General features: G+C 40.1%; 1 protein-coding gene across 2 annotated transcripts; it reads right to left on the bottom strand.

Moving 5' to 3' along the window:
* Window positions 1-205: 205 nt before the first annotated feature.
* On the bottom strand, window positions 206-11528 carry vgll3 (vestigial-like family member 3). 2 transcript variants are annotated; one of them, XM_020514647.2, is made up of 4 exons: window positions 11214-11528; window positions 9333-9573; window positions 6887-7375; window positions 206-1859 (listed from the first exon to the last, which is right to left on the bottom strand). In XM_020514647.2, the coding sequence occupies exons 1-4, from the start codon at window positions 11325-11327 to the stop codon at window positions 1828-1830; spliced, it is 876 nt and encodes a 291-aa protein (XP_020370236.1). In that variant the 5' UTR covers window positions 11328-11528; the 3' UTR covers window positions 206-1827. The 2 variants fall into 2 exon arrangements, with proteins under 2 accessions (XP_020370236.1, XP_020370237.1); XM_020514648.2 differs by having other exon boundaries at window positions 9333-9570.
* Window positions 11529-13550: the final 2022 nt, after the last annotated feature.

The raw sequence follows: 13550 nt of genomic DNA, 5'->3' as shown, positions 1-13550 counted from the left end.
GAATGTTTAACACTCTTTACTGTCAATTAGAACATTACTATTTGATTATGTCTTACACTTTTGAAAATAGAACTCAGTCCACAAAAGTCTTAACAAAGTACCATCATTATTTGCAATTTAATTATTTACAAAGCATAAGAATGTGGATTAAAATAAAATTCTCCTTAGAACAGTGATTAAAAATCATGCAGTTTTGAACATAGGCAATAGTTCCAAGTTTTTTGTTTATTAACATTAATAATGCATTTTACAGTTTTCTGTAAAAATAATACCCATTTTAATTGAGAGAAATTTGCCACAAATTTTCCATTGGTTTTTGCCTCACTTTATGCATTTGCTTAATTATAAACAGAAAACGATATATGTAACATCTTGGAAGGAATATATTCAACACAGAATCTTGACTGCTTTTAAAAAAAGAACAATGTCCAATTTCAAACAGAACTTGCAAAACTGATCATAGACAAAAATGTTACCATGTTGTACATTGTTAGGAGAAAAAGTGGAGCTGAAATGTCATTCATCCCCTTCAGAACTACTTACAGTTTGCATTTTAACTCAAGAGCAGTTGAGTTGTGAGTGCATTATTTTATCATGGTAACTTTTTAACATGAATTTCTGGGTCTGATTTTTTAAAAAAAAAATCCCTGAATGAATACAAACCTAAATATGAAATGATGGGTTTTAAGATTTCCTATGAATTGAGGGCAATTTTCTTCACTTTCCCATAGCATATTTTGCACAGCCTTCATACTTGTCACCAAAAGGGTTTGTTTTTTTTCATAAAAACAGAATAAAGGGAACAAGTTTCCTTTTTGATAGAATAACTAAAAGCATAAAATAAGGAGAACCTTAAATGGATTAAAAGTTCTATTGCATCTAAAAGGTGCAACAATGTTTTCCTTTTTGTCGATGTCATACAATGTTAAAGGTGAATGTCAAATTTATCAACTTTACTTTATGATAATCATTAATTATTTAAAATTTTGAAGGAAGCAATCCTTGTAAAATCTGGATGAAAACACTTGTGCCCTAATGATGAAGAGCCTTTTTGAGTAGAAAACACTGCCCCTTTTTTTTAAACTCTTTGGTTTCAATAAGAAATGTTGTTACCTTAATACTACTTCTATCATTTCTTTTTGCAATAAGTTGGTGGAAAAACAAATATGCTGAATACCAACAAAATGAACATATTACTATAGTTAATTAAATGAAAGAATGTTAAGCCTGTATTTAATTTAGGACATGATAAAAGTGCTACTGCAGTCCACAAATGATTAACTATACTTAAATAAAAAAAAGAAGAGAAAAAAAAAGTGTAGGAATCCCTGGTAGAGTCACATTACATTTTAACAAGATCAGAGTAATAAACAGTTATAAAAAACTCCAATACTTCACATACTTTTAACCACAAAAATAAAAGAATTTATGTTGTGCCTAATACAATTTTCCACCCAGTGCTTCACTCTCCATAAAATTTACTTGAAGCAGATCTTTATCCAACAAATTCTGCTAATGGTCCTCTAAAACAAGCAAGTTCTACAAAAACCAGGCTATGACACGCATTTCCAGATGCTGAAATTAGGTAGCCTTGTTATTTCATTGCAAAAATAATTGCTGATTCACTTCTTCACTTTTACTTAAATCATCATTTATTCTACAAATTTAATTTTCACTTCCTTTCAGACATTTTGCTAGCTTCCTCAGAGTAGACACATATAGAAACCCCGTATTTTCCATCATTACAATTTCTGAAGGTACTTGGTCAAAAGCAAATACTTTGGGTCATTACTTCAATTCCATCAGATTGCAGAGATGAATTTTTCATCAGCCTGTGAGAGATCCACCGTACCAAAGGGCTGAAATCAAGATTAAATGGAAACATTTCAGTTACAAAACGGTAGAAGCAAGGATAAATATGATTGGTTTAGAACCAAATAAGTTCTTTGCTTTATGTCAATGCAGAAACCCTATTATAAGAACCAGATATGTAACTATATCACAAAACTAACTTCTAAATATAGCTTTCCGATTTAACGGCAATGATCTTAAAGTTATCTTTATTTTTAGACAAATTAAAAGGAGAGAAGTATTTGAAACCCCATTTAACTTAATCAAACTGAACTGCTAAATGTTCACAGGATAGTAAACAGTGAATGTGCAATATTCTCTACTGTAACACAAAAGGAAGGTAATAAGATATTTTATTATGAATGTAAAAAGTCTAGTATTAATCCAATATATTTGTTTTAAGCTGTTGACTCCTATTGATTGAAATAATAACTATACTAATAGTAAATCATGTTTTACTTGTGCATCAGCATTATACTTATGGTTCAGCACTTACAAAAATACACAATTCACTTCTGAAATGTAGGCTAAGAAAGAAAGGTATTGTCAAAAGATTTTAGGCAAAATCTCTGTTCAGTGAAAATTCTCTATTTAGCCAGTAAAATATTTTATACAATGGTACAGCTTAATTCTTTAAATATCTAGCAATGTACACGGTTTCGGAACACTGATATAATGTACTACACAATAGTTGCACATGGATTTTCCTTAAGAATTCCCTTCAAGACAGACTTTGCCATTTTGTCCTTTCCTGTAAGATGGAGCATCAACTAGAGGATAGCTATCACAACAAAGAATGAAAAAGAGCTCTCAGAATGAGTTGCTGAGGTTGGCCCCTCTTTTTTAACCAGTGATACAGTTGCTTTGACATCATTCAGCTCTTTAGCTTGTTAAATGAACATGCCATGACAGGAAACAAAAAGGAGGGACTGTGGTTTAATAAATTCTTTATTAAACAGCTAGGAATATGGATGGATACCACATTGCATATTTACTAAATAATTTAATTGTTTTTATTTTTTCCATTTTTGTTGTGACAGCAAATTATTATACAAAATACTTATGCAATGGGTGTAAAAAATGAATAATTTGCAAGAAATAAATGTTTAGGTTATGGTCCTAATTTTCTGGTGCTGTACTTTTTTACTTTGGAAATCCTCCTCCAAAATCAGTCAGCCTGTTTAGATTGCCTTCTGCCTTTAACAATTTCCAAATCAATTCTCTCATTGTTCCTTCTCCACTAAATTAAGTTATTTCCTGTTTTGGTGTTCACCTTTTTGGAAAGCACTAAGACATTGACATTAGTGTTGTATCTATATATTTCTAATTTTTTATTACATCTCTCCTAAAGATAATGACATGAATTTTGGATCATTAGCTCCTGTGATTTGTATACTTTTTTAAAAAAAATAGAGGTAGTTGTAGCATGGAGTCACCTTTCAAAGTACCTTTCTACAACATAATCTACAGCTATTTGGTCACCAGCCTGAATTTACATGGCAGCAAGCTGATCTTGTATAACTTCAAATTTAGTTTCCACTGTAGCACTCGGACATTTGGTGGAAGCTGCTAATGTTACAATAGAAGCTGGTCTATATGTGTGCTGGTAGAGGAGGCTACCACTTCCATGTGGGAAAGGGTGGGTTCCATATTTCTGTGAAAATCCCGATAATGAGTTGATGCTGGATTTCTCCATGCTCCTTGGCACTAATGACAAGCTTTTTAACAGTCTTTCCAAGATGCTGAGTAATTTGTTTTGCATGCTGATCAGTGTTCTTCTGTACAGTGCTCACGTGAGTCGTCAACAGCAGAACTCACATGACCACCCCTTCTAGCTAGCTGGCACCTTCACAATTCTTGCCCTTTGTCAAGGCTGCAGATACGCATACATCTACCATGTGCAGATTGTACCTCAACATTATCAACTTAATTGCATGCAGTGTTAATAGCCGAGCTATTGGCTGAGATTGTTAAATCAAGTGACAATATTATGCCTTCACCATCACTTTCTTCATGCTGTGACTTAACTGCCTGGACAATTTGTACATGATGGACATCTGAAAGGATAAAGGCATGCAGGTAAGGTTATGGTATGGGAAGGGGGGTGGTAGGAAATAGAATATGCATGTTTACACCGTCCGCGACTTTTAAATCAGAAGACAGCATGGGATAGGATGAGAAGGAGAATTAGGTATGAGGACAGCATGATCTTGGATGGTTTCAGCCCTTCCATTGGCATGATCGAGATATTTGGCGGTGATTTAAAGACTGTCAGAGGGTCTTAGTGTCATTAGTGAATATGATATTTGAAAACGTATTCATAATCCCTAATGATTCAGATGAAGTTCTTGAACCTTTTGAAATACATTCATGTCCTTGCATGTGGATTGGCTCCTTCCATTGCCCTCCACACCTATATATTGCAGTTGGGTTTTGAGTGTGTCTGGAGGAATTCCTGGCCCCATTGGTCAATCGAAGGCCTCAGTAGACCCAAGGGTGTATGGATGCCCTGATGCCACCTTTTCTCCCAAGCCTCTCTAATATGGGAGACAGGTTGGGAGTAGTAGGAATGGCATTTACAGGAAACTTGTTACATTTAATAACCTCCCCATACCTTCAAGCACACCAGCTAAAAAAAGCAAACAAAAAAAATCCAAAAATTCAACTTTCCTGCTCCTCTGATGCTGCCTGGCCTGCTGTGTTCCTCCAGTTCCACACTGCGTTATCTCTGACTCCAGCATTTGCAGTTTCTTACCCTCTTTGATAAAATTCAGCCCAGTGCCTAATTGGTAATGGAAACAGTCAAGGTTTCCAGTCATGAAAGAAAGATAGTCAGGGCTCTGGGTATTGGACATATTAGTCTGTGTCTTTGGGAGGGGGAGGGTCTGGATATCGGGGTTGGTGCAAGTTCCAGGTATCAGACCATGAGGGTTATGGATATCGGAAATGGTCAAGGCTCTGGATATTGGAGATAGTGAGTTCTGTCAGGGCATCCAATTACAGAAAGGATTTTCAAGACAAAATAGAATAACTGTATTAAGATTGGGAGACTATAAATATACACAAACACTAGAGCTATTTTCACTGGAGTCAATAAGGTTAAGTGGAAAATGTAAGATATTCTTTTATTTTTTTTTCTTTGGTTGGGGAGACGTTATAATTTTAAAATAGGCATCAAGTGACTGAAGAGGCAAGTTAGAAAGTTTTTTTTTATTCATGAGTAGTGTGGCAGACATTAGAGAAGAAATTTGGATAATATTTCAAAGGAAGGAAGATCCTGGACAGTAGAGAGAAAGGAGGGAATGGGATTAATTTGAATTGCTCTAATAGTCAGAATTGCCACAGTGGGCTGAATAATCCCTTTTTGCGGGGAAACCTTTGTTATTTGTCTTGCTATAATAGAGAATATTTATTTAAATGCTGGTTTTAACAAATAAATTCAACATCTTTATCTGCTAGTTTAAAATCACACAAGAACGTTAATAAAAATCATAGGTCATACATCACTGAAAGAGGCCCTAAAGTCCAACTGATCCATGCTGACCAACTTTCCAAAACTAGACTAGTCTTACTTGCCTGCATTTAGCCCATATCCCTCTAAACATTTCCTATTCATGTAACTGTCCAAACGTCTTTTAAATGTTCTAACTGTACCTGCATCTACCACTTCCTCTGGCAGTTCATTCCACGCACAAGCCACCCTCTATGTGAAAAAGTTGCCCCTCAGTTTCCTTTCAAATCCTTCTCCTCTCACCTTAAACCTATGTCTGTAGTCTTGAACTCAACCACCCTAGGAAAAAACCTTTGCTATTCATCTTATCATGCTCCTCACGTTTTTATAAACCTCTATAAGGTCACTCCTTAACCTCCTATGCTCCGGGTAAAATGTCCCAGCCTATCCAGTCTATCCTTAACTCAAACCTTCCAGTCCCTGCAACATTCAGCTAAATCTTTTCTGCACCCTCTCCAATTTAATATTATCATTCCCATAGCAGGGCGACCAGAACTGTACATGGTACTCCAAAAGTGGCCTCACCAACGTCTTGTCCAATCACAACATGACATCCCAACTTCTGTATTCAATGGACTGAGCAATGAAGGCAAGCATGCTTCATGCCTTCTTAACCAGCCCGTCTATCTGTGATGCAACTTTCAGAGAACTATGTACCTGAAACCCTAGGTCTCTGTTCGACAATACTCCCCAGAGCCCTACCATTAATTGTATAAGTTCTGCCCTTGTTTGTTTTATCAAAATGCAATATCTCAAATAATCCAAATTAAACTTCATCTGCACTCCTCAGCCAATTAGCCCAATGTCAGAAGTCAGATGACACCAGGTTATAGTCCAACAAATTTATTTGAAATCACAAGCTTTCTGAGTGCTGCTCCTTCATCAGACGAAGTCACTGTCAACCATACCATCAATTTTGGTGTCACCTGCAAATTTACTAACCATGCCTCCTAAATTCTCAACCAAATCATTTATATAAATGACAAACAAAACTGGACCCAGCACCAATCTCTGCGGAACACTGCTGTGGAGGGGAGGCAATGGCCTAGTGGTATTATTGCTGGACTGTTAATCCAGAGACTCAGATAATGTTCTGGGGACCCGCCACGGCAGATGGTGGAATTTGAATTCAACAAAATATCTGGAATTAAGAATCTAATAATAACCATGAATCCATTGCCAATTGTCGGAAAAATCCGATCTGGTTCACTAATGTCCTTTAGGAGGGAAACTGCCATCCTTACCTGGTCTGGCCTACATGTGACTCCAGACCCACAGCAATGTGGTTGACTCTGAACTGCCCTCTGGGCTATTAGGGATGGACAATAAATGCTGCCTAGCCAGCGATGCCCTTATCCCATTAATGAATAAAAAAAGTTACAGGCCTCCAGTCCAAAAAAACAACCTTTCACCAAAGAAATATTCATATTTGAAGTAAAAACATTGAAAAATCTTTTTCAAAATGCTATTGCCAATATAGCCTGTACTAACAATTTACAGTTTTATTAAAAAAAAGCCTCTCACCTGTGTCAAAGTTTACTGCTTGTGCCATCTCAAGAGTTCCATGAAAGGCTCCAGTCCATGACGAACCAGCAGCAGGAGTAATAGGGTCTGTCTTTGTGATTTCACCAGATGCTGTGGTAATCCTAGCAGCTCTCATTGATGGCACCAATAATGACCCATAACGTGGGTCTAGATGTGGACTGTGATGGTGGGTGTGGGCATGTGGATGATGCATATGTGGGTAAACCTCATGGACAAGTGGATAGCTGGAACTTCCTTGTGATGACAATGTGTAGGGCCATGGCTCAACATTGGATGGGGGAGCACTAGCTTGGTGTAGTCCATGTCCTGGCCATGCCATGGGATCTGGGGAGTGAAACACACTACCAGTTGCAGCAGAGATATCGGGGTGACTTGCACTCAGAGCTGGAGTTGCTGGGGCTTGGTAAGTGCTGCTCCAAAAAGAAGCAGGGAAATTATTCTTCTGATTTGTAGGAAATGGCAGTCCTTCTGAAATGGAAAGGAAAAATAATTAACATTTGCTTTGAATTAGTATTCGTAAAATGCTGCATTATATAGACTATATGCATACATTCACACAGTGACTACAGAACTTTCCCGAGGAATTAAGTCAGATTATCAAATAACTATCTACACTATTATGCGAGAGATAGCAAATTTAAAGTTAACATGATCAAAGTCATAGAGTTGGACAGCATGGAAACATGGTTCCTAATCCTTCACAAATTGAAGTAATGGAAAAACTCAACAGATCTGGCAGCATATGTGAAGGGGAAAAGTTAAAGGTCATTATGAATTGAAGAGCAGAAAAAATGCGTTGGGCTTTATTCTGTTCAACTATATGTGTGTAGGATGGGGAAGAAAATGGAACAGCAGGAGAGTTCAAGGAAAGGTCAGAGGAGGAGGGAGATTAGAAAAAAAGTGCTATGGAACAAAAGGCAAAATGAATTGTAATGGTTGTAGTGAGCGAGCAAAGCATAGGGGTGTTAAAGGCAAAATAAAAGTCAGTGTGACTGCGAACAAAATATGAAAGCAAGATAGGGGCATTCGGGGTGTGTGTGTGTTTGGGGGGTAGGATTGGTGGCGTCGGGGTGCGGGGGATATTAGAATGGGGAACAGAGTAACGGTCGGAAGTTGTTGAGCTCCATGTCCAGTTCAGAGTCTGTGAAATGTCTAACCGGAAAAAAAAGAGGTGCTGTTCCTCCAGTTCGCCTTGGGCTTCACTGGAGCACTGCAGCAGGCTGAGCACAGAACTGTGAGCAGGAGACCAAAGTGGTGGATTTTGAAATGACAAACGACCAGAAATTCAGGGTTACCTGCACGGACACGACTAAGCTCAAAAAAAAAGGTGCGTTCAGGAAAACGCAAAGGCCATTTAATGTGACTAGATTCTTAAGAAAATAGGTATTGCCATGAAGTACTGAGCACGCTGTGAGCCTTCTCTCGGGATCTCTGCAAATAGATTTCTCAACCAGTGAGAAATTAACCCTGAGGAAAACAGCAACTGAATATTCACTGGAATATCTTCTTAATGGTGAAAGAGTCGGTTCTTAGCCCGATATCTTTATTTTCCCTTAACGGTTTGGCAAATGCGTGTTAGCCTCCCTCTCCCTGTAGTATGACTTTTTAATTCGTGTGCTCTGAATCCATTTTTGCCTATTTTTATTCACCGACATCCTGTTAAAAATTGCAAATATTACAGCAGACTCTTTCATCACATTGCGATGCATTTACAACCAAATTGGTCGGATTTAGTGATGGAGAATGGTGGGGTCGACAGGAATTCACAGCAGTTGCAATGGGGAAGAGGCTTCATTGAGAGCTGATTGTGTAATCTGTGGAATACCATTGTATCAATCAGGCGAGGAAATAACAACGGTAAAATTGCCGAGGGTTGGATTTCGTAGAAGGATAAGGCAGCTCTGTGGATAGAAGCCGTCAGTATAATTTGTCCTGTAGCAAGTTTGCAGAATATGTTTCTGGTAGGAAAACACTGAATTTGCAATTAACGTTAAAAGCGAGAGAAAGGCCGAATTGCGATCTTTCTGATAGTTGTTATACGTATTTACCCATCTGAGTGTTGAGTGTAGACTATAAATTTTACGCATTGTAACTGCTTATCTGTAAGATGTATTGACTTATAAATGGTAAATGATAAAATGAACGAACGATAAAAAATAAAGTCACTTTACATTTGATCAGAACGAGTAAAAAGAATGACACCGTCGGAGTAAAAAGATGACATTTCCCGTTCCACCAGCGACAGTTAGGCTGCTGTAAATGGGATGTTTTCTCTCCTGAAGTGGGGTACTCCAGGTACAACCACTTATCTCCTACTGTGTGTACTAAGTAAACGCCCTCAGCATTTCCTTGCACTAAGCATTTGGCAATAACGTCCCAAAAATCAGCTGGATTTAGTGGATTTTCCAGGAGTTGCTTTCCTTACCTTTCCAGGCGGAGCTGGAAGAAGCCAGCGGCTTGGAGTTGCGGTTCTCGCCGGGAAAGTTGCTGAGGGCCCTGCTGAAGTGTTCATCGACCACGGCGCCAATGTCCCCCTGGAAGTAGGTGAGCAGCACGCATCTGGAACTGATGTACTCAGCCTCAGGGGGCTGGTCCTTTTCGCCCTCTTTGCTTTGCGAGTTGTTCTCCATGGACTCCTGCACCTTGCTGTACAGGGCTAACTTCTGCTGCAAGGAACAAGCGGCAGATGAGACACAAACTTGTAGCACCGACAACACACACAGCTCCCGTGTTTCAGGAGCAACCCAACTCCAGCGAGAGAGACAAAGAGAAAACTCTGTCCTAGTTTATAAAAAAAAGTTCAAGACTCAATTCTCACTTCAGAAAACATTCGCATTGATTTCACTGGAAAATTTCGTAACCGGAACTTCGCTTAAATTCTAAGAAAAGGGTACAGACAAACACATTGGTCCATGCTTATACACTAAGTTCTCTATTCCAAGATGTCAGTGAGATGACAGCCCTCGCTAAACGGAATATCATCGGAATCCTATTTTTATATCGTTAATATTAACAGAAATGCACGAGTATCGAGACGTCCGCTTATGATAACGCTATCGTGTAACTCGTGTGCACAATGTCTGAGATAAAGAAAAATCAAATCTGAGACCCTTAAATCACAGGGAACCTTCAGACCGCCAAGATTTCAAACCCTCTCTCCCGCTCATTTTCAAGGGAAAGATTTTCTGCTTGTTGTTGCTGCAATATCATTCCCCACAATATCCAATATCCCTTGAAAATGTCGCTTTCCCACGGTTTATTACTGCGGTCTAGCCTGTCTGCTCGCAAAACTACTCACATCTTGAATGAGTTTAGCGTGGCATTATATAGTTTATTCAATACATATTATCCAAATCACTTTGCACTGAAGCAAATTACAGCGTTATCCTAATTCACTTGCTTCATTCACGTGTGTTCACCACTTGCATTAATCGGGGGTTATTCATAACGTTTTTTTTGCTTTTGTACTTCTCTCCAGCGGTATAATTGTCCATTGAGTTAATATCTGCTCTGTGCTCTGAAAGATATTTCAGGGGCCTTAAAAAAAGGCAGCTAAAGTCAACGTCAGACCCGAGCAAGAATCATATTGGATTTGAAATGTTTCAGTCTTCACAGATGCTGTTAGACACAGTGATATTTTCCTATACTTCTGTTTTTATTTTAGTATTCATGCAGTTGTAAGCTGGCCAGTGAACGGCTAATAATGATTGGATGGCGTATTTCCAACGTTGTTCGGTTGTAATTTTGTGCTACACCATTCAAATTTCGCCGTAAACTCCAAATCTCTCCTTTTGTATTTAATGTGAGGTTTTTATTACCCAAAACGCTGCGACAGTGTGCTGTCACACTGCAACAGTTAAAACATTTTGCTTTTCTGTTGAAATGATCACATGGGAGATGTATTAAACATAAATCGAGTGTTTCATGCTGACAATCGTATTTTGTCTTTCTAGGATGATGTATCCACGACCTTTAGTCTATGAGAGAGTGCTGCCGCGCTAACTCTGGGAGCTCACACCCCTCTGGCTCACGGGCTGCTATGTAGAGAATTTCAGAGCGAGCTGGTCAGACATATCCGAGAGATCGCGTCATGTGTTGTCAAACGGAATGAAGAAACCACAGCGGAATTTGACAGCTGACTTGTAGCCAGTTTACAAGGCAGCTGCTAATTCGCCTCTTGTCCGTGCACCCCCCCCCTTCCAAATCCTCCCTAAATACCCTGCGCCCCCACACACCCACCAAAAGCCTTCACCGTTGTTTTAATCGGATGTCAGTCAGACTTTGGCGGCTGTTTTTGTTGCCTTACCTGCTGAGTGTGGTGATGACGGTAACAGGCTGCGGTGTAAGCGGTGTAAGCGGCTGCAGGCAAATACTGGTGGGCTCCATAAGACTGATGGTATCTAACATCCAGACAACTCATGACCGAGTCCTCTCTCCGAGCATTGACGGTGCGGGCTGATTAAAGGGAGGGGGGGGGACAGGGAGGGGGCTGCTTTGGATCTTACACGGAGCTAGTCCCTTGCATCCTCATTTTATAGATGCGCTCTGGGCTGAACAGAGAGTTAAGGTGATTAGCATCAAGATAATACGAAACCCCCCTCCGCCTGGCCGGTGCCGGGACTTGGGGGGGGGGGGGGAGTTTTTTTGGGTTGGGGGGGGAGTCAAGTGATTGATCGGAACATCAGCAACTCCGCCCGCATACAGAGGATTGGACAAGACACAGCCCTCCCTCCTCACTTCCATTGGACAGAACACCAGCATGCACCACCCACTCGCAAAACTCAACGCTGTCTCCTGTTCCTTTTTTTTCAACTTTGTGCTATCCTTAAACTTTTATAACGTGCAAATCACTCGCTTGATCTGTTTTAAGTCCCCAGAAAGTATTGCTGTTGTTGCTAATCTCACGAAGGTTTTTTTTTCCCCAGACAGAAGTTGTGTGTGGAGTTGGGATTTTGAGGAGGTTTCTGCATAGAGACAAGGTGGTTTTCCGATATACTGCTCAGGTTTTAAGGCAGTTTGTGTGCCATCGCTCAGTTAGTGCTGCTGCCTGGGGCCGACAGCAAGCGGGCTCACCCTATGAGTGGGGTCTCCCAACTCCCGGGGAGAATGTTTGAAGTATCCTGCTGTACGTTCCCCATCATTCGGCCTCTCAAATACAGCCGATTTAAATTCATATAATCCCTACAGAATGGGAGTAGGCCATTCGGCCATTCAAGGTCACAACGACTGTTCGAAGAACACCCTGCCCAGGTCGACCTTACCCTACCCCTGGGACCCTGCATTTCCATGGCGAATCCACTTAGCCTGCACATCTCTGGACACTACGGTTAATTTAGAATTTTTAGACCACCTAACCTGCACATCTTTGGACTGTGGGAAACACCAATGAGCAAACTCCACACAGACAATCGCCTGAGGGTGGAAGCGAACCTGGGTCCCTGGTGTTGTGAGGCAGCAGTATTAACCACTGAGCCACCACGTCACCCTGCTAATTTGTAATAAGATTGATTTGTAATAATGCTGTGCCTCACACTAGCTTTCATGTGTTTGGAAGGCAGTCTGAGCTTTGTGGCTCCACTGTTAACCACGAATTCAAACAGCGTGTGTTCACGTCCCAATCTCAGACACTGGAATCCATGCTCCAGGCTTGCATTACAGTGCAGTTCTGCAAGTTGCTGCAGTATTGGACGAGTCATCTCTTGAATGAGATGTTAAACTAAGGGCTGTGTCTTTTTCAGGGAAGCACTAACAAATCCATTGACGCTAATCGGGGACAAGGCAGCTCCCCTGCGATGTTCCAGCCAAAATTTACCTTTCAACTAATAGGAGCTAACTGAATCCACAGCCAAGAGATCAAATCTAAGCTCAACGGCCCTGCAACCTCTAGACATGAATGGTAGCGGGCATTAAACAACTCACTGGAGAAGGAGGCTTCACAAATAGCCCCATCCTGTGTGATGGCAGTTCCCAGCACTTCAGTGCAAAAGATGAGGCTGAAGCATTTGCAGCAATCTTCAGTCAGAAGTGCCAAATGGATGATCTATTTCAACTTTCTCGAGCAATCCTTAGCCTCACAACTATTTGCAGCCAATTTCATTCAACCCATGTGATATCAAGAAATAGGTGAAGGCACCGGATAGTGGAAAAAAAATTGGCTCTGACAACAGTACTGTTCTCCAGAACTAGCCAAGCTGTTCTAGCACAGTGCAATTTTGGCATATATCCATCAATGAGGAAATTTGCCCAGATATATCACTTTCACAAAATGAGGGACAAATCCAATTTGATCAATTATCGCCTAATCATTCTTTATGCAACCAATATACATTCCATATGCACTGATATTCTATATCAGTGAAGTGGTGGAAGGTTTAGTTGACAATGATATCAATGGTACTTAGTCAACAATAAACTTCTTACCAATGCTCTGTTTGGGTTCTGCCAGGGTTACTCAGCTCCTGACCTCACTACAGCCTTGGTTTAACCATGGAGGAAAGAGCTGAACTACGTGTAGTGTGTCTTGACATCAAGGCTACATTTGAGTGAGTTTGGGATCAAGGAGCTTGTGGAAAACTAGAGTCAATGGAAATCAGGGTAATACTCCTCAGTGGGGTCATTGGAGGTCAATCATCTCAGGCACACG

Source organism: Rhincodon typus, chromosome 11 (genome assembly GCF_021869965.1).
Source record: "Rhincodon typus isolate 14 chromosome 11, sRhiTyp1.1, whole genome shotgun sequence".
Classification (NCBI taxonomy): Eukaryota; Metazoa; Chordata; class Chondrichthyes; order Orectolobiformes; family Rhincodontidae; genus Rhincodon; species Rhincodon typus.
The sequence above is the reverse complement of the archived record's forward strand: the minus strand, read 5'-3'. Positions and strand labels throughout refer to the sequence as shown.